The sequence below is a fragment of the Anomaloglossus baeobatrachus genome, chromosome 1 (assembly GCF_048569485.1).
Source record: "Anomaloglossus baeobatrachus isolate aAnoBae1 chromosome 1, aAnoBae1.hap1, whole genome shotgun sequence".
In the NCBI taxonomy this organism is placed as follows: Eukaryota; Metazoa; Chordata; class Amphibia; order Anura; family Aromobatidae; genus Anomaloglossus; species Anomaloglossus baeobatrachus.
The window spans coordinates 738,150,327-738,170,704 of record NC_134353.1 but is presented as its reverse complement, the minus strand read 5'-3'; the positions used below and the strand labels follow the sequence as shown (position 1 = coordinate 738,170,704).

General features: G+C 41.0%; 1 protein-coding gene across 1 annotated transcript in view; it reads left to right on the top strand.

Moving 5' to 3' along the window:
- The window catches only part of RFLNA (refilin A), a 62,462-nt gene that overhangs the window by 780 nt on the left and 41,304 nt on the right, over window positions 1-20,378 (top strand). The window contains exon 2 of the mRNA XM_075322636.1: window positions 9,325-9,681. Coding sequence (XP_075178751.1) covers window positions 9,463-9,681 — 219 coding nt within the window. The 5' untranslated portion in view covers window positions 9,325-9,462. The remainder of the gene's footprint in view (window positions 1-9,324; window positions 9,682-20,378) is intronic.

The following is a 20,378-nucleotide window of genomic DNA, read 5'->3' as shown; positions in this document are numbered from 1 at the left end:
TATATATATATATATATATATATATATATATATATATATATATACACACACATACACATATATACACACACATACACACACACATATATATGTGTGTATGTGTGTGTGTATATATATATATATATATATATATATATATATATATATATATATATATATATATATATGTATATGTATAAGTGTGCGTATTAGTCCATGCCCCTGTTTTCCTGCTGGTTGTGAGAGAGTGAGGGAAGTAGTGGATACAATGATATTCTTTTTCATATGGTTTGAATTGCTGTACTGTACAGGCAGTTTGTGTTAGGAGTAGAATGGGGGCATTGATCCCGCGCTGGAATTCCCATTTGGTCTACCTATGTTTACAGTACACTGCTTCCCTAACATTGCACAAGCTCAGGTTACCAGTCCCAGAGATATTAGACCGAGTTAACCTCTTCCTGGCACAGTACAGTGGATCACCTGGATCTCTTCACCGTAGAAGCAATAGAGCACCTGCATCATGAATTCCTACCACAGCTTGGCGTCACAGAAAACCATTCGGTTGGAAATGACAATGATATTATGGGGAATGGCAGCTTTATTTTGCTGTCAGTAGAATGATTTTCCCAGTTTGTGCTTCTTTTAGATATTATAGAGAATGACAGAAAAATACCAAATAAATAGCAAACTAATATCAGTGGATAAAAACGACATGGCTCATAATACAGTATACACTTAACTTCATTCACAACACAGTATACACACTTCTCTTCATTCACAACATGGTACACACTTCTCTTCATTCACAACACGGTATACACTTCTTTTCACTCACAACACCGTATACACACTTCTCTTCATTCACAACATGGTATACACACTTCTCTTCATTCACAACATGTTATACACTTCTCTTCATTCACAATACGGTATACACTTCTCTTCATTCACAACACGGTATACACTTCTATTCATTCACAATACGGTATACACTTCTCTTCATTCACAACACGGTATATACTTCTCTTCATTCACAATACGGTATACACTTCTCTTCATTCACAACACGATATATACTTCTATTCATTCACAATATGGTATACACTTCTCTTCATTCACAACACGATATATACTTCTATTCATTCACAATATGGTATACACTTCTCTTCATTCACAACACGGTATACACTTCTCTTCATTCACAACATGGTATACACTTCTTTTATTCATAACACGGTATACACACTTCTCTTCATTCGCAACACGGTATACACTTCTCTTCATTCACAATACGGTATATACTTCTCTTCATTCACAATACGGTATATACTTCTATTCATTCACAATACGGTATACACTTCTCTTCATTCACAACACGGTATACACTTCTCTTCATTCACAATACGGTATACACTTCTCTTCATTCACAATACGGTATATACTTCTCTTCATTCACAACACGGTATATACTTCTATTCATTCACAATACGGTACAAACTTCTATTCATTCACAATACGGCATATACTTCTATTCATTCACAACACGGTATACACTTCTCTTCATTCACAATACGGTATACACTTCTCTTCATTCACAACATGGTATACACTTCTTTTTATTCATAACACGGTATACACACTTCTCTTCATTCACAATACGGTATATACTTCTCTTCATTCACAATATGGTACATACTTCTATTCATTCACAATACGGTATATACTTCTATTCATTCACAACACGGTATACACTTCTCTTTTCACAATACAGTATATACTTCTATTCATTCACAAAACGGTATACACTTCTTCATTCACAACATGGAATACACACTTCGTTTCATTCACAACACGGTATACACTTCTTTTCATTCACAACACAGTATACACTTCTCTTCATTCACAACATGGTATACACACTTCTCTTCATTCACAATACGATATATACTTCTCTTCATTCACAACACAGTATACACACTTCTCTTCATTCACAACACGGTATACACTTCTCTTCATTCACAATACTGTATGTTCTTCTCTTCATTCACAATACTGTATGTTCTTCTCTTCATTCACAATACGGTATATTCTTCTCTTCATTCACAACATGGTATACACTTCTCTTCATTCACAACATGGTATACACACTTCTCTTCATTCACAACACAGTATACACTTCTCTTCATTCACAACATGGTATACACACTTCTTTTCATTCACAACATGGTATACACTTCTCTTCATTCACAATACGGTATATACTTCTATTCATTCACAACACGGTATATACTTCTATTTATTCACAATACGGTATACACTTCTCTTCATTCACAACACGGTATATACTTCTCTTCATTCACAATACGGTATACACTTCTCTTCATTCACAACACGATATATACTTCTATTCATTCACAATATGGTATACACTTCTCTTCATTCACAACACGATATATACTTCTATTCATTCACAATATGGTATACACTTCTTTTATTCATAACACGGTATACACACTTCTCTTCATTCACAACACGATATATACTTCTATTCATTCACAATATGGTATACACTTCTCTTCATTCACAACACGATATATACTTCTATTTATTCACAATACGGTATACACTTCTCTTCATTCACAACACGGTATATACTTCTCTTCATTCACAATACGGTATACACTTCTCTTCATTCACAACACGATATATACTTCTATTCATTCACAATATGGTATACACTTCTCTTCATTCACAATACGGTATATACTTCTCTTCATTCACAACATGGTATACACTTCTCTTCATTCACAACATGGTATACACACTTCTCTTCATTCACAACACAGTATACACTTCTCTTCATTCACAACATGGTATACACACTTCTTTTCATTCACAACATGGTATACACTTCTCTTCATTCACAATACGGTATATACTTCTATTCATTCACAACACGGTATATACTTCTATTTATTCACAATACGGTATACACTTCTCTTCATTCACAACACGGTATACACTTCTCTTCATTCACAATACGGTATACACTTCTTCATTCACAACATGGTATACACACTTCTTTTCATTCACAAAACGGTATACACACTTCTCTTCATTCACAATACGGTATATACTTCTATTCATTCACAACACGGTATACACTTCTCTTCATTCACAATACGGTACATACCTCTATTCATTCACAATATGGTATATACTTCTATTCATTCACAACACGGTATACACTTCTCTTCATTCACAATACGGTATACACTTCTCTTCATTCACAACACGATATATACTTCTATTCATTCACAATATGGTATACACTTCTCTTCATTCACAACACGATATATACTTCTATTCATTCACAACATGGTATACACTTCTTTTATTCATAACACGGTATACACACTTCTCTTCATTCACAACACGATATATACTTCTATTCATTCACAATATGGTATACACTTCTCTTCATTCACAACACGATATATACTTCTATTCATTCACAATATGGTATACACTTCTCTTCATTCACAATACGGTATATTCTTCTCTTCATTCACAACATGGTATACACTTCTCTTCATTCACAACATGGTATACACACTTCTCTTCATTCACAACACAGTATACACTTCTCTTTATTCACAACATGGTATACACACTTCTTTTCATTCACAACATGGTATACACTTCTCTTCATTCACAATACGGTATATACTTCTATTCATTCACAACACGGTATATAGTTCTATTTATTCACAATACGGTATACACTTCTCTTCATTCACAACACGGTATACACTTCTCTTCATTCACAATACGGTATACACTTCTTCATTCACAACATGGTATACACACTTCTTTTCATTCACAAAACGGTATACACACTTCTCTTCATTCACAATACGGTATATACTTCTCTTCATTCACAATACGGTACATACCTCTATTCATTCACAATATGGTATATACTTCTTCATTCACAACATGGTATACACTTCTTTTCATTCACAAAACGGTATACACACTTCTCTTCATTCACAATATGGTATACACACTTCTCTTCATTCACAATATGGTATATACTTCTATTCATTCACAACACGGTATACACTTCTCTTCATTCACAATACGGTATATACTTCTATTCATTCACAATACGGTATACACTTCTTCATTCACAACATGGTATACACTTCTTTTCATTCACAACACGGTATACACACTTCTCTTCATTCACAATATGGTATACACACTTCTCTTCATTCACAATACGGTATATACTTCTCTTCATTCACAACACAGTATACACACTTCTCTTCATTCACAACACGGTATACACTTCTCTTCATTCACAATACTGTATGTTCTTCTCTTCATTCACAATACGGTATATACTTCTCTTCATTCACAACACAGTATACACACTTCTCTTCATTTACAACACGGTATACACTTCTCTTCATTCACAACACAGTATATACTTCTCTTCATTCACAACACGGTATACACTTCTTCATTCACAACACAGTATATACTTCTCTTCATTCACAACACGGTATACACTTCTTCATTCACAACATGGTATACACTTCTTTTCATTCACAAAATGGTATACACACTTCTCTTCTTTCACAATACAATATACACTTCTCTTCATTGACAACACGGTATACACACTTCTGTTCATTTACAACACTGTATACACACTTCTCTTCATTCACAATACGACATACACTTTTCTTCATTCACAATACGGTATACACTTCTCTTCATTCACAACATGGTATACGCACTTCTCTTCATTATTGTCCCCTGTGACTGTCATACCTGGGAGTTCAGATAAAGTTATGTTTCATCCCTTTACTTGTCTATCAAAAGGAAATGAAGAGGATGTGTCTTCAGAAAATAACCTATTGTTTAAATTGTTTAAGTTTTTATGTTACAGATATTTTTATTTTTCTTCCATATCATGGTCTTCATTAAAATCAAAATTAGTGATTGTAATTTTCACACTGTCCACCAGGGATTTTTTAGCCTCATACGTCCTGTCCTTGTAGGAAGAGTTTCCAGCAAGGTTCCATATTCAGAGACAGGATTACAATGACAGGTAACACCTCTGTATACAGCTGATCACACAGGATCCACCAATCACAATAGGGGATGTCACAGCGGACCCTGCCCCCTCTCTTCCTTCACATTGACCTTTGCACAGGCTCAGTAGATGTTCCATAACAAAAGATGGGGTCTGAGTCTATTCATTGCTGTTAATGTATGTGGATATCATGAAACAACAAGAAGCTAAAGCCTAAAAATGCCCCAGTGGCCGGTGTGAAAATGACAACATTTCTCAATTTTATTTTTTATAAAGACTGTGATAAAGAAAAAATGTAAACTGTCAAAAATGAAAAAAAAAATACATTTAGGGTACGTGGCCACGTTCAGGATTATGTAGTGTTCTAGACATACCGTATTTTCGCTGCGTTTTCCCGCTCGGGAAACTCAAGGGTCTCTGTAGGAAAAATTGAGATGCTGCAGATAGGAAACCCACATTACAGGTCACTTTACACAACATTAGAAAGCAGCACAGTGGGCAAGTTATTTCTATAATCCCATCCATTTTGCCTTACAATGCAGAGTTTTGGACATCCAAAATGCTGCTATCCTGATCGTAGACATGGAGCCTTAAAATAAAAACCTAATTTACACAATAGGTTTTCTGATGGCACATTTCCTTTAAACAGTACTTTCATAACTGTGTCATTTGCTTTAAAGAAATGGTGCCAATGACACCAGGCATAACCTTTCTGGTATGTTTCATTCCACAGACATGCCCCAGTAGATGATGAGCCAACCATGTCTGACAGCCATTAGGCCGCATGCACACATTGAGTTTTTGGTGGTTTTTTTTTACCTCAGTATTTGTAGCCAAAATCAGGAGTGGAACAATAAGAGGAAAAGTATAAGGAGTACTTTGCACGCTGCGACATCGCTACTGCGATATCGTCGGGGTCAAATCGAAAGTGACGCACATCCGGCGCCGGTAACGACGTCGCAACGTGTAAAGCCTAGATGCGCCGATAAACGATCGCAAAAGCGTCGAAAATCGGTGATCTGTGTAGTGTTGGTCATTTTCATAATGTTGAACCAATAGGAGATACTATGTTGTTCCTCGTTCCTGTGGCAGCACACATCGCTGTGTGTGAAGCCGCAGGAGCGAGGAACATCTCCTTACCTGCCTCCACCGGCTATACGGAAGGAAGGAGGTGGGCGGGATGTTTACGTCCCGCTCATCTCCGCCCCTCCGCTTCTATTGGCCGCCTGCCGTGTGACGTCGCTGTGACGCCGCCCGACCCGCCCCCTTAGGAAGGAGGCATGTCGCCGGCCAGAGCGACCTCGCAGGGCAGGTAAGTGCATGTGAAGCTGCCGTAGTGATAATGTTCGCTACGGCAGCTATCACAAGATATCGCATGTGCGACGTGGGAGGGTACTATCGCGCTCGGCATCGCTAGCCGATGCTAGCGATGTCGCAACGTGCAAAGTACCCCTAATAGAAACACGGGCACCACTTCTTTATTATTTACCCACTCCTGGTTTGGGCTACAAATATTGAGGTAAAAAGCCTCACCAAATACAGTGTGTGCACATGGCTTTATCAATGTAATTAGCCACAGGATATTTGTAACAGGGTGAGGTATAAATGAGCACCTGTACTTCAGTGTGAAGGAAATGTTACCAAGGGTTTGGTTGGAAATTGGTGTTATTAGTAATGGATCGGTATTTAGAGTTGCGATCAACCAGTGAAGGGACTTCAGTTCCATGTTGCAATGATTTCATTGTGTCCTCTTAGTTAAATCAATAATTTTTACACGTATAATACATTTTGGGAAATGTAATGTTTGTTAGTACTATCCACTCCCTTAAAGGGAATCTGTCAGCAGGTTTTTGCTACCTCATCTAAGACCAGCATGATGTAGGCAAAGAGATTCTGAATCTAATAATGTATGACTTAAATTAGTGGCTGCAGCCTTTCTGACATAGTGAAAGATATATTTTTTGTATGTAGCAGAGCTCTGGGAGCTACCCTCTCCCACACCAGGCTTTCAGTATACATTTCCATAGACAGAAGCTGTTAATCACAGAGGGGGCTGAGTCGAACTACAGTCAGACCCACTAATGATGAAGCTAAGAGGCTTAAACTAACATTGCAGATAAACAAAAGCAGACTTTGAGATAAGAGAATCACTGTAAACTGCATGTTAACTCTTTACAGCATGCTGACTTCAGATTACATAGCAAAAACGTCCTGACAGAGTCCCTTTAAAGTAACCAATGCCACATCAGTATTGTCAGCTATTTACTACTGGAAATGTCCTTCAGATGTCCTTTACGTGCCTGAGTATAGTACCACTATGTCCCTCTGTGCTGTGAGGCGGTTTTATCATCCTCACTTTCTGGACCTCTGCCATGTTGCTTTGCTGTGTATCCACTATAACCACCAATCATAACATTTCTATAAGGCTTCATGCTTAAAATGCTCTTGGTGTCACTCGTGTGTCATCCGTGTGCCAACCGTGTGTCATCCGTGTGCCAACCGTGTGTCATCCGTATGCCACCTGTGTGTCCGTTTTTAACATCAGTGTGTCATCAGTGGATAAGGAAATAAATATATTACAAAGCTTGTCCTATACTTTGCAATGTTAAATACGGACAGTACACGGATAGCCCACGGATGCCATCCATGTCCTATCCATATTTTTCATGGACCCATTGACTTGTATTGGCACTCTTCTTCTGTGATTCTGGAAAAAAATAAATATATCACCATGGGAAAGCATTTCAAGAAATGAAGAATCTTTGTAAGATGACACACCAAGAAGGAGAAATTTGAGTTTTTGCCTGAATGAAGACCAAATTGTTCATTCTTAAACTATGACTTAAAAAAATTTCCAGTTAATACATCACACTTGTTTTTGTCTTTACTCTTGGTTGGAGGTAACCAAGGTGAGTGGCGTATGATGACCAGCTAAGGAAAGAAAATATTTTTGAGTTACTCATGCTGTCCCTCAGAGTAACCCAAATGGTTTTTTTTCTGTAAAGAAACAATGGTCACCTAGCGCCATTCTTTTTTGGATATCGTTAGGAATGTTATGGAAGGACAGATCTGCCCAATCACTTTTCTGCAACCTGTGGATAATATCACTTATTGTCAAAGGACCATATCAAAACCAAGTCTCGCAAGGAGAGATCCTAAGATGTTAAATAACAAGCGTTGTTCTGAAATCCTTATCTGACTGTATGCATTACCTAGGGCCTGCTTACTCCTGATCCAGACCTTTAACACCTTCATGATACGCTATATAATTAGTATTTTTTGAGTGAAGTGTTTAGCCTTAAGAGTCAAGTGCTACGTACTTCAGATTGGGACCTGATGCATGTTTAATATGGTTAATGTCTATCAAAATTTGCCTAAGAGAAACGGAATTATAGCATAGATTACTTTTCCAAAAGTCTTTTTAAATATGTGAACAGCAACCTGATTGGCTATTAGATTGCCAACTACTTCATACACAAAACAATGCAGTGATCTGATTTCTCCTAATTAATTGCCCATAGAGAGGAAAGAGTGATGAAAGAGAAGGGTTCATGTGTTTCTACGAAATCTGAGTGACTAAATGGTAGTAGTTCCATAGTGGAAAAATGGTTGTTGCTACTATTGTAGTATATGTGGCCAAGAACATAACTGGTTAATAGCAGAAGAAGGATGTAAAGTTTCATTTTTGAGTATAGATGAGCTTTAACCGCAGATGACTTTTGACCATAGAACAGGACAATGTATAACTTGTTCTTTTGAGCTCTGAGCTTCCACCTAAATTTCAGACCCTGTAGGGCTTCCAGCACTGGCGTTAATATAATGATTCTCCAAATACCAGAAAACAGAATATAGTATGTAGAATATGGCATGTAGTGTTTGTATACTTGCTATATGGATTAGAAAGGTCATCTTTGAAAGCAGACGTTCTTCCCTGGTGGCTCATTCAGAACATCACATTGCTTTGGGATAGAAGAATTCAGATAAGGGGATTTCTGTGACTTTGAACTGTTCCCTAAATATCTTTTCGAGAAGTGTTCATTCATGGTGAGAGCAGAACAATATGTAGCTTATAGAAGAATAGAGCCACAGTGTTACATTAGTAGCCCTCCTACTGAGTCAGCACTACCGTATAGCTTTACAGAAGGTCCATGACTCCTGTATATCTGACAAATGTATACAAACAATGATATGATTGGTAAAGTATCTTGGTTTTTAATATTAATTTATTCTTAATCTAGGGCCTGATCTTAGGGTGGTCTGCATGTGCATGGTGGGAAGATCCCAGAATTGCGTCTGATCTGTGAATCCATTGTGGTGAAGAAATAAACAGAAATTGGATCAGGTTTTCCTGGGAGTTGACCGAGGCTCTGCCAGACATGGTAGGACATCTGAATTTGCAAGGGATGGAAGACAGTTTAAAGGACAAGAATCGGGAAGGGTTATTGGATAGTCCGGATTCTGGCCTCCCACCGAGCCCAAGTCCTCCTTTTTATTCCATCTCTCCTGGCGTTACTGAGAGCAGAGCAGAGGGCAACATTACACCAACACAATACCCAGGATATGCCTACAAGAAGGAGACCAGAGAGGGGAAAGTGGTACGTACTTTATTCTTGCTTTCCTAGCTAAACTGTTTATTTGACTGTCATTGCATTCCTCTATTCCCAAATTCTAAGGATGTGTCTTGTGATAACTTGTTCATGGCTTTTCAGCTTGTATCCATTGTGTTTACACCCTATTAGAGCATGTTAATGATCGCAGGGTGGGGTTTAATGTACGCCGTAGAATGCACTTGAGGTTTTAACGTAAAAAATAAGTGGTTTACTAATCCTTCAGTTTTTTTCTTAATCGTAACTTCTTTCTGTAATGTATTAAAAACGTCATTCGGATGCTTCTGACCTGATTCTGTCTTCTGTTACAGCTCTATATATACTGCTATTTCTCGTATTGATGACAAACAGATCTGTATGTTTTGTTTATTTGTCAGAGATATACTGACAGTGAGAAGAATATCGAGAGCTTAGTGTTAATAGTTTGTAAAGCGTAGTACCAGAACATCAATACCCGGTGTAAAAAGTACACTCATAGACTGGAGCCACGGAAAAAGGGGCCACATAAATATTTCTAGTTCTTCTGTGAATCAAAACTTTCCCTTGGCATACTTCTCTCCCCTTCAACCTTTGCAGTAGAAAATTATAACTGTCTCTGGGATGATTACTCCGATCCCTTTATATCATAATCTGTTAAAGGGGTTATCTAGGCATACAATAATAATATCCTTTGGATATGTCATTAATATCAGATTGATGGTTGTCTTACACATGTCACACATGCTGATCAGCTGTTATTAGCTCCTGTGGCTCAGAGATGTGTAATATACCAAACCGAGCTTTACTTACCCTCTGTGGGTCCAATGCTGCCACTTCGCAGCTGCCTTGATCTTTGTTATTTAGTTGCAATTGGATATCACATTGAGAGTACTGCAGCCGATCGTTGTAAGCAGCACTCCAGTGCTTTTTTTATATTGTACCTCTGGAGCGGTGCTTTAAATCCAAGTTCCCTGTAGTATACTCACCCACCCACCTCTTCATCTTTGTCTAGCGTTACTTCTGTCAGACTTTAGGGATTTGTGATCTGCTGGGCAGCTCCAGTGTTTCATGGAGGTCACAACACAATAGAAGTCTATGAAAGCCTCAATCTGGCTTCTTTCTGGCGCTCATAGAAATGCATTGAGCGCTTGTGATTTAAATGCTGACTTCTGGCAAGTCTTAAGTCACGGGCACAAGATGGCGCCACAGAACTGGAGTGGCAGCGGAAAACAATGTAGGTGAGTATATGGCAGGGGGTATACATTTAAAGCGCCACTAGAGCGATAAAAAAACAAAAATGCTGAAGTTGTGCTTGAATTTAGTAGCTTGTGGCAGCTGTGACTGATCAACAAAGATCGAAGCATCAATGGAAAGGCAGCACTGGATCCTGGGAAGATAAGTAAAGCTCTGTGGGTTATTTAATACATCGCAGAGCCTTTTGTCTGTGCTGGGTACTGTAAATCAGCACCTGCTCAGAGAGGTTTCCACATTTTCAGACCTCTGCTTTTTTGTAGTATCAAAAAGGGCAAGTCCTAGATTGACTTCTCTTCACTATGTAATTTAGAGACTGACATTAAAAATGCTATGGACACAAAGTTGCAGGTAACTGTTTTGAGGATTGGGGTCTTGGTACACCAGGTGGCCTCTCAAGACCAAAGTGTTCCTCTGCTTTAGCTGCTATGTATTAGGTCTGCCCTTCTCTGAATAATCTTCCTTCTCTCTTAGTGGATGAAACCTAATTTCAGCCTGTTTGAGGACACTGATACTTGACATAGTAGGGTCCAGGACACTGTCTCCACTCCTGTGTTGGCTCTGCCCATCCACTTGGGTTGTTTTTGCTTTCATTGTGTCCGCACTTTCCCTGCTGTTCCGTCTCTGACTGCACACACTGTATCCCCCGCTCTTCCCATCCTTCCTAGCTCTACAGTTAACTTCTTTAATACAGTAGGTTACAATCATCTTGGTGTCTCATGATTGATGTCAGTTTTGTTTTACTGAAAGTTCAGAGCAAGCATACAGAAACTGGTGACAATATGTGGGGGGTTTTTATGGTCGGTATTTGCTTCTTTTTTGCTATAATTGACTATTATATTCTTGCTGTGTTACTATTATATATACCGCTTTTAAACCTGCATATTATAAACATGACAAAAATCAACTTAGAAAATTGAGAAATTATGTTTTAAGTACCCATAATTAATTATGATCCAGAGCTGCATTCACAATTCTACAGGTTTTAAACCTGAAATCTCCAGCATTTTGTTTGGTATCTAAACAGAATCTTCTGTAGTGCTTTGAATTTTAAGGAGTCCTCCTTTCATACCAAGGACTATACAGCTATTTGATTTAAAGAGGACAAACCACCAGGATTTTCCTATATAAACTAAAGCAAGTGCTATCCTGGCGCTGTCATGTTGATTATATACATACCTTTAGCTGTAAGATCGAATGTAAAGTTTCTGAAATAAAGGCAATTAAAGTTTGGGAAATACACTGTTATTTGATTGATAGAAGCTGCAAAATATCTAATAGGTGGATCGGGTTTTGTTGGTTATTCCTGCCCCTGTCTGCCTGCCTGTCCTTCCTCCCCCTGTCTCTGTTATTACAGGGTGAAGGAAGGACAAGGGGAGGAAGGGCAAGGAGTTAGACAGGAGCAGGAATAACTAGCAAATATAATATAAATATAATATAATAATATTGGAATATTGATTGTCTATTGTTTGGATAGACCCTGGATATTAGAAATGTGAGGTTCAACACCTGTCACCTCTGCTGATCAACTGTTTGAAGGGACCACCCTGTTTTTATAGAAATGAGCGACAATACAGCTACTACAGTTATAGGTATTATGAAAAGTACAGCGCAGTGCTGGTAAACAACAAGGGGGAAATCCTTTTAAACTGTTAGGTATGTCTCTACCAAGACATATACTAAGGCCGGGTACACATATCCGGCTTTTCGCCGGTTTGGCGGATGCCAGTACAGTATGATACAGTACAGTGGCAGCGCCGCAACCTCCGGGTCACATGCTCCGGTCACATGACAGCATGTCACGGGCGCTTGTTGCGCTGCCAGTGTACTGTATACACTGTACTGGCATGCGTCATGTGACGCCCTGGACCCCAGGGGTCACAGAATAACATTACATACACACACCCCCTCCCCTGTTCAGGAACATCAGTCAAACAAAATCCTTGTTGTCTCCCTCCAGGCTTGATATCCACACCAGGTGGGGCGGAGCCAGGCGGTTGGCCCCACCCACCGAGGAGTTCACAGGCCTGGAGGCGGGAAAAGACAGCAGATTGGAGTAGACAGTGGAAGTGAGAGGAGTAAAACTGTGTGTGTGTGTGTCTGGGTCGGAGCACAGGCACAATCAGCAAGGTCGGCAGACGGTGGTGGCCGTCTGCAGGAGTTGGTGGAGGTCAGCGGAACCGTAGGACCGGGGTCGGGCCGTGGTCTGCCAGTACCGAACCGGGGAGCAGATTGAAACCAAGCACCAAGGCAGGGTACTCAGATCCCGACTAGGCTCGGAAGCCGCCGTAAAGGTCAAATTCTCTGATTGCGGTCTGGACCTCAGGGGTTCATTCCCAACCAAGTCCCGTCAGAAGGCAACAGTCCAACCCGTCTGGATAAGAGCCACCGCCAAGGGCCAGAGATCCAAGGGCCAGCACCTGCGGGCAAAACGGGTTCTCCCGACACGTACACGCCGGGGAGCGGACTACCCGTGGGAAGCCATAGGAGTCAAACACATACACATAGGTGCAGGGAACGACTGCCACAATCAACCCGTCCGGGGGAAGTGAAAACACCGCAGCCAACTGTGGGCCCCGTCCATCCAGCCGTTTGGTTTACCAGAGACTCTGTCCTTGTCTACCTGAGTGAGTACACCAGTGCTATCCGGCACTGCGCTGCACCGCAACATTGCACCCGCGTCCACACTGCCTCCCCGCATCGGCACCTGCACCTATCCCGCCTCCCTGCTCCCCAACCGGGGCCCTGGGACCAACAGCCCCTACCCACTGAGGGGTCAACACCTTAGCTGCTCTCCGCCATCGCTCCCGGGATCCCCCATCACCAGCAGCGGTGGTGCCCACCATCACCACAACCCATGGGTGGCGTCACAACCGACATCCCACCACAAACCTACCCCCCTTTTTACTTGTGAGCGAGGAGGTGCTGCTCGAGCCCCCGGGTCCGGCCCCGTGGTCGAGCCACCATGGAGCAGAAGCACCGGACCTGAGCGCCAGCGATTCCCAGGCGAGCGGCGTTCCCAACCCCTCCGCCCGCGACACGCCACATCCGTCAAACCGGCGAAAAGCTGAATATGTGTACCCGGCCTAACTAGTTCTTCTTGCAAGCAGCAGAATTGTAAATGCAACTCTGGGCTTCACGTAATATACTGGCTGTAATTCAGAATCAAAAATACGTTATTGATACAAAAGTGACTCAACTTTTTAGAGAGATAATCTTAATTACCTATAGAATGTAATATTGAACATATCCCTTTAAGTGGAATAATCTTTCATCTAAACAAAAGAGGAATTTATCTACAGCCAAAGTGGTAATCTGCAGTTTTAAATTTGTGCAGCAGTCTAAGAGCGAAAAAATTAAGTTATATTCTCCCTGCAGCTGCTTGCGTCCAGTCATAGGGACGACATTGGGTCAGTGAACAGTCAGTACATAGTGAGCTGTAATCTTTCCCCCTGCACCTTGACTGACATCCTGCACTGACTCTTCAAAGCCACAATTTAGTCCTGATAACTGGAAGCAAGCGGCAACAGGAAGAATGTAACTTAATTTTCTCTGTGCAGCCAACCTTCCAATTAGATTGTTGCACATATCTAAAACCATATTTATCTGTAGATTGCTACTATGGCTGCAGGTAAATAGTATTTTTTTTGCTAATAGGTTCCCTTTAAATTACTTTTGGAAGAGTTGTTATTGATGAGTACAACTCATTTTTTATTTAGTAATAATACCTTATATTATAAAAAAAAGGAAAAACTGTCCAAATCTTATCACTTCACTGGTTATCTGCAAGTTGTGAAATTGAACTATTTTTATTTAAAGGGAATCTGTTCCAGAAATACACCAGTATAGGGGCGGCACAAAAAAGTGACAGTTTTGAAAATATGACTGTTTTATCGTCTGCTAGACTTTTCAATGGCGATCTCTGTCTAACTCCACCCAGACTTATACTATGCATAAGCAGTAAGCTGTCAATCAATGGTTGGGTGGGGGATAGCCGGAGTTCATGGATATCTAGTACTACATATTAGGTATGATACAATACGATACACTTTATTGATCCCGTGGGAAATTATGGTATCACAGCAGCACAACTTAAATAATAACATGAATTACTTAATTGACAAGATAGTAGAGTTGACAGAAGAACATTATACATTAGATTAGGTCATACACAGCGGGTAAACTGAAAGTAGAAGAAATAAAGAAGTAAACATTCACCTTGATGATTTAACACTAATGTTATTGTTGTTGTAAGGTGCTTATTACTGAGAGAACTAGCAGAGCTGCAGCAGATAATGCAGTGTTTTATCAAAACTACAGCAAAAAAGCCCAGTAATTGCAAGGTTTAAATGACACCATTGCAGCTGTTTAACAACAACTGATAGTCTACATGTAAGTGATTGCTGAATGGTCGTTTAATGGCCTGTTTTGATGGCTGTATTTATTAGGTGTTTGCTGGCCTGTTGAGACAGACCGACACTCAGCAATGAGCATTCCCCAATTATTTGACATACTACTGGAATCAGGGTTTCTATCCCTACTTTAGTAGATATATCAACAGAAACCTGGTGACAGATCCTCATTAATGTAAACTTAAAAGATGAAAAGTACTTAAAGGAACCTGTCACAAGGTTTTTCCCATATAAACTGCAGACACCACCAGTGAGCCCTTATAAACAGCACTGTAGAATACTATATATAAGAGCCCAGGCTGCTCTGCATAACATAAAAAAGACCTTAAAGTATACTCACCTGCGGGCGACCCGGTCTGATGGGTGTCACTGATCTTGATCTGGCTCCTCTTATCTTCTTGCGATCGCTGTCTTCTTTTCCAGCTCCTTGTAGATGACACGTCCTACATCATCCACACAGTGTACTTCACTGTACTCCTGTACAAGTAAACTTTGATCTGTCATGCTGAGAGCACAGTGCAAACTATTGTAGTGCGCATGTGTAGTGGGTGGGCAGACCCCTACAAAGAAAGCATAGTCACCCGGAAATGTTGTTGTTGTAATAAAAGTGTTTTATTGATGTTGTATGGGGTTAGGGCACCCCCTAGTGGCCGGGTGGGACGGCTGTCGCCACAAGGAACGAGGAGGAGCCGGCAGAAACCAGGGGAAGATAAAAAGTGTGTGAGAGGTAGAAAGTGGCAGTTGAGCCCGGGAGGAGCGAGTGAACAACAAGGGGGGCAGAGTGTGTGAGCTGAATGGATAGGGGACGCCGGAGAAGACAGGAGGAGACGGAACCTCAGCGAGTGAAGCAGCCGGTGTGGGTCCGGCCTGTGGGTAGCTGTTAGTGGGAGCCCGGCGAAGTGGAGTAACCGGTCACACCCCACTGGAGGGTACGTCAGGGCAGGTTGTCCCCCAGCTCAAGCAAGTGTACCCGGGATTCATAACTGCACTGTGTGTTTTTTTGCTGGAGAAGCAGTGTGAAAATAAAACATGTCGTTTATTTGCATTGAACCCTGCCTGAAGCGTGTTTATGCACCGGATGATCGTTACACCACCACACTCTGCCCCACGGAGTCATCTCCCGGTTTTGAAGTAACAGAGGAACCAGGGGTAAGCCTTACAGTAACCATGGCCACGACTACAAGGCCGGAGGCCCCCCTGGCACCTCGTTACACATGCACGGGCGGCTTTTAACCTTTCCCAGCGCCTGCGCATTACAGTACTTTGCTCTGCCTATAGGCAGGGCAGAGAGAAGTGTGCAGAAGCGCAATGGAGGACACTGAGGATTATGTAGGACCCGTCATCGACATGAAGTAGGGAAAGAGAACAGCGATCGCAAGTAGATAGAAGGCACCAGATCAAGATCAGCAACGCCCATCAGACCGGACAGCCCGCAGGTGAATATATTAAAAGGTCTTTTTACGTTCTACAGAGAAGCGTGGGCTCTCATATACAGTATTCTAGAATGCTGTATATAGGGGCTTACTGGTGCTGGCTGCAATTAATAGGGGACAAATCTGGTTACAATGTCTCTTTAAGGTCCAAGGTTTCCTTTACTTGCTTTGGTTATATCAATGTAATTGAGATTGATCACAATTTTGCATTTGCAAATCAGACGTGAGCTCTGTTAAAGGACATAAACCAAGTATATTCTGCACTATTTTTATTTATTTATTTAAATCAGGCAACAGATGTAAAATGTTCTGTCAAATTCTGTTTCAATGATATTTTCAATGCCAATGTATATTCAGGCTAAATTGTCCAGTGCCTTGAAGTATATGTCTGTTCCTTACTGGGGTTAACAGAATAAAGCAACCCGGGCGTTTTAACTCGTCTCTGAATTTACACATAAAGTAGTTAATGATGTCCATTAGTGGATCTTCTGCAGCCTCTATTGAAGGCCTGGTTACTGTTAATTTCTTACAGACATTCATGATGCACTAGATGAAAAGGAGATGGTGATTTAATATGAGGCACATGGGGAACGTTTATGTCTGAAATGTATGTGTATATCATACTCCTGTGCTGGCAGCAGAGCAGTAATGGAGAACTAGCGGAGGTAGTAGAATATAGTGTATATAGTGTGCGTATACATAGAGTACCTCATGGCTTTATATTTCTTCACATGTTGAATATATTTTTTTACCATCCTAACTTTATAGTAATAATGGCTCAGTGTCAGTGTCTAAAATGATTCATAAATTGTTACCGTATTCCTGAATCAGTGGAGAAAACATGGCCACTCTTCTAACTTTTTGGAAAGTTAAAGAGGGACACTTATGTTTCATTGCGTGAAAGACCCACTTATGGTTCACATGCTTGAATGGTTTTTCATTTAAACGTAACCGCAAAGACCACGCTTGATCGACTGCTTCCATAACTAGCATAGAACAGAAAATGGGAGTCACATTCATGGTGGTCACATTTACATTCGCTCCCCATCTGGATTCTACAGCTGGTGGACACCTCTACATTTGTAAACGATCATAGGACTCTTATTCTCCATATAGGTGTGTAACCCAAAGATGTCTCACGGCCGTCTCTGTATTTTGTGACTAGTGACAGCATGAGGATTAGAGTCTCTCATTGTCATCTGAGACTGTAAACATGTTTTCTATCTTTGTGAGTGGCAAGGGTTCATGGCAGTTTTACTTGCCAACAGCTTCTGACTCCTGGTCATGTGCTTCCAGTTTGGGACCACTCCCTGTCCCTTTATAGATCTTCTGCTTCCAGCAGAGGGTGCTAGTTGTTCTCTTTGCCATTTGGATTTTGGTCCAGGAGGAGGAAGGAGTGGCTTCAGTTTTTTTCTGTTGGTAGAGGTGTGGGCTGCAGTACTGGTGCCTGACTGCAGCCTAGTTGTTAGTCAGTTTGTTGTTTCTCCCTGTCTGTCCTACCTTCCCTTGGTGTGTTCTTTTAGTGTAGCAGTAGGACTAGTGATCCTTACCTTCCCACTCACTTGCCAGGACTTACTGCAGGGTCTCTCAGGGCTTCAGGTTCCTGCTCGGCCCCAGGTGAGGAACCACTACAGAGACTTGCTAGGAGTGCATGGTACAGCGGAAGCTATGTGGTGGAGGTGTCCATCTTTCCTCTCTCTAGCATCAGGGTGCATCACTGTTAATGTGCCCCCAGAGTACCCCTTATTTGTCTTGGTAAATCCGCTGTCAGTTGTGTGTTTTGCCTCTCGCCGACCTTCCAATGTCATGCGTGACAGTGTCCCACCAAAGACAGTACTATATTATTAATTTCATCCAATTTACAAAATCATTCATGAAATATATTGAGTTATAATGCTAATTATCCATGTCATGCACATGAATATATTAACTCAGATATGTGAACGAAAAATGAGTGAAAAATTGTAATATTTCAATGAATCATTGTTGAGCCAACCTTGTTGAGTTTCAAACATTTTGGCAAATTGGATAAATTTGCATAGTAAAAGGGCAAGAATGTTGCACGGAAGGAACAAGAATGGTTCAGCCAACCTGATATGCTTAGAATTGTCTTGATATTTTGCTCTTGATGCTTACAGGATTAAATTTTGGATGTTTTTGGATAGATTTGGATAGATTTGGACAAGTTGTGGTCGAGATTAGTTTTTTCTTGACCCCAATTTCTCTAATCTGAGTGTTATATATGCTCACGATTTCACCTAAACATTAAAGGGGTTGTTCACTACAGGACATCCACTTTTCAATGCCCCAAGTGTGACGTAAACATACTGTTTGGGATCAGCAAGGTTCTTCAGCCTTGATCTGCAGTGTTCCCTCGCATTCTTGTTTCATTTTTTTATGTGACATAAGCGCTACAGCATATCAGTGACCAATGATGGGCTGCAGCCTTCACAAGTGTGTAAGACAGAACAGTTTCCTTGATGGGCTGCAGCACTCACATGACATATAGAATGTCAGGAGATCGCCAGAGGACACAGTGCTTGGTGCGGAGATCACCAAGGAGTAAGTATGCTTTTTCTTTCCAGCACTGAAAAAGGTTTGTCCACTAACAAACCCCTTTAAAGCCTTGCTTGGAAACTAGGGGAAATGAAACAAGAGTCATCTAACGTACAGAAAAATCAATAGTATAGTATCTGCAAAATAGTGTCTGTATAGCCTCATCTTACTAGCCCCCAGTCTAGAGGAAATCAGACAAGGTTTTCTGTTCCATGGTTTTATGCAGAAACCATAAGAAAACAAATATATATATATATATTATATATATATATATATATATATATATATATATATGCATAGTGCTGTTTCAGGGAGATGCTGAGTGCCCAGAAGTCTTCATTAAAGGGAATCTGTCAGCAGGTTTTTGCTATATAATCTTAAGACAGCATGGTGCAAGGGTTAAAACAGAGAATTCAGGGATGCCTGTCTTGTCAAAGTCCGATTTGTTGTTTATTTTCTTTGTTTAAGCAGCAGAACTTCTCATTGCTCGAACTACAATGTCACATAGACTACAATGTGACGTGCACGGGAGTCTGGCACACCACCTATCCTCTGATTAAGGCGGGCTTTGCACACTACGACATCGCAGGTGCGATGTCGGTGGGGTCAAATTGAGAATGACGTACTTCCGGCATCGCATGCGACATCGTAGTGTGTAAAGGCTCGATAGTACGATTAACGAGCGCAAAAGCGTTGTAATCGTATTATCGGTGCAGCGTCGGCGTAATCCATGATTACGCTGACGCGACGGTCCGATGTTGTTCCTCGTTCCTGCGGCAGCACACATCGCTGTGTGTGAAGCCGCAGGAGCGAGGAACATCTCCTACCGGCGTCACTGCGGCTTCTGTAGGATATGCGGAAGGAAGGAGGTGGGCGGGATGTTTACATCCCGCTCATCTCCGCCCCTCCGCTCCTAATGCCCGCCTGCCATGTGACATCGCAGTGACGCCATACGACCCGCCCCCTTAATAAGGAGGCGGGTCGCCGGCCAGAGCGACGGTCGCAGGACAGGTGAGTCCATGTGAAGCTGCCGTAGCGATAATATTCGCTACGG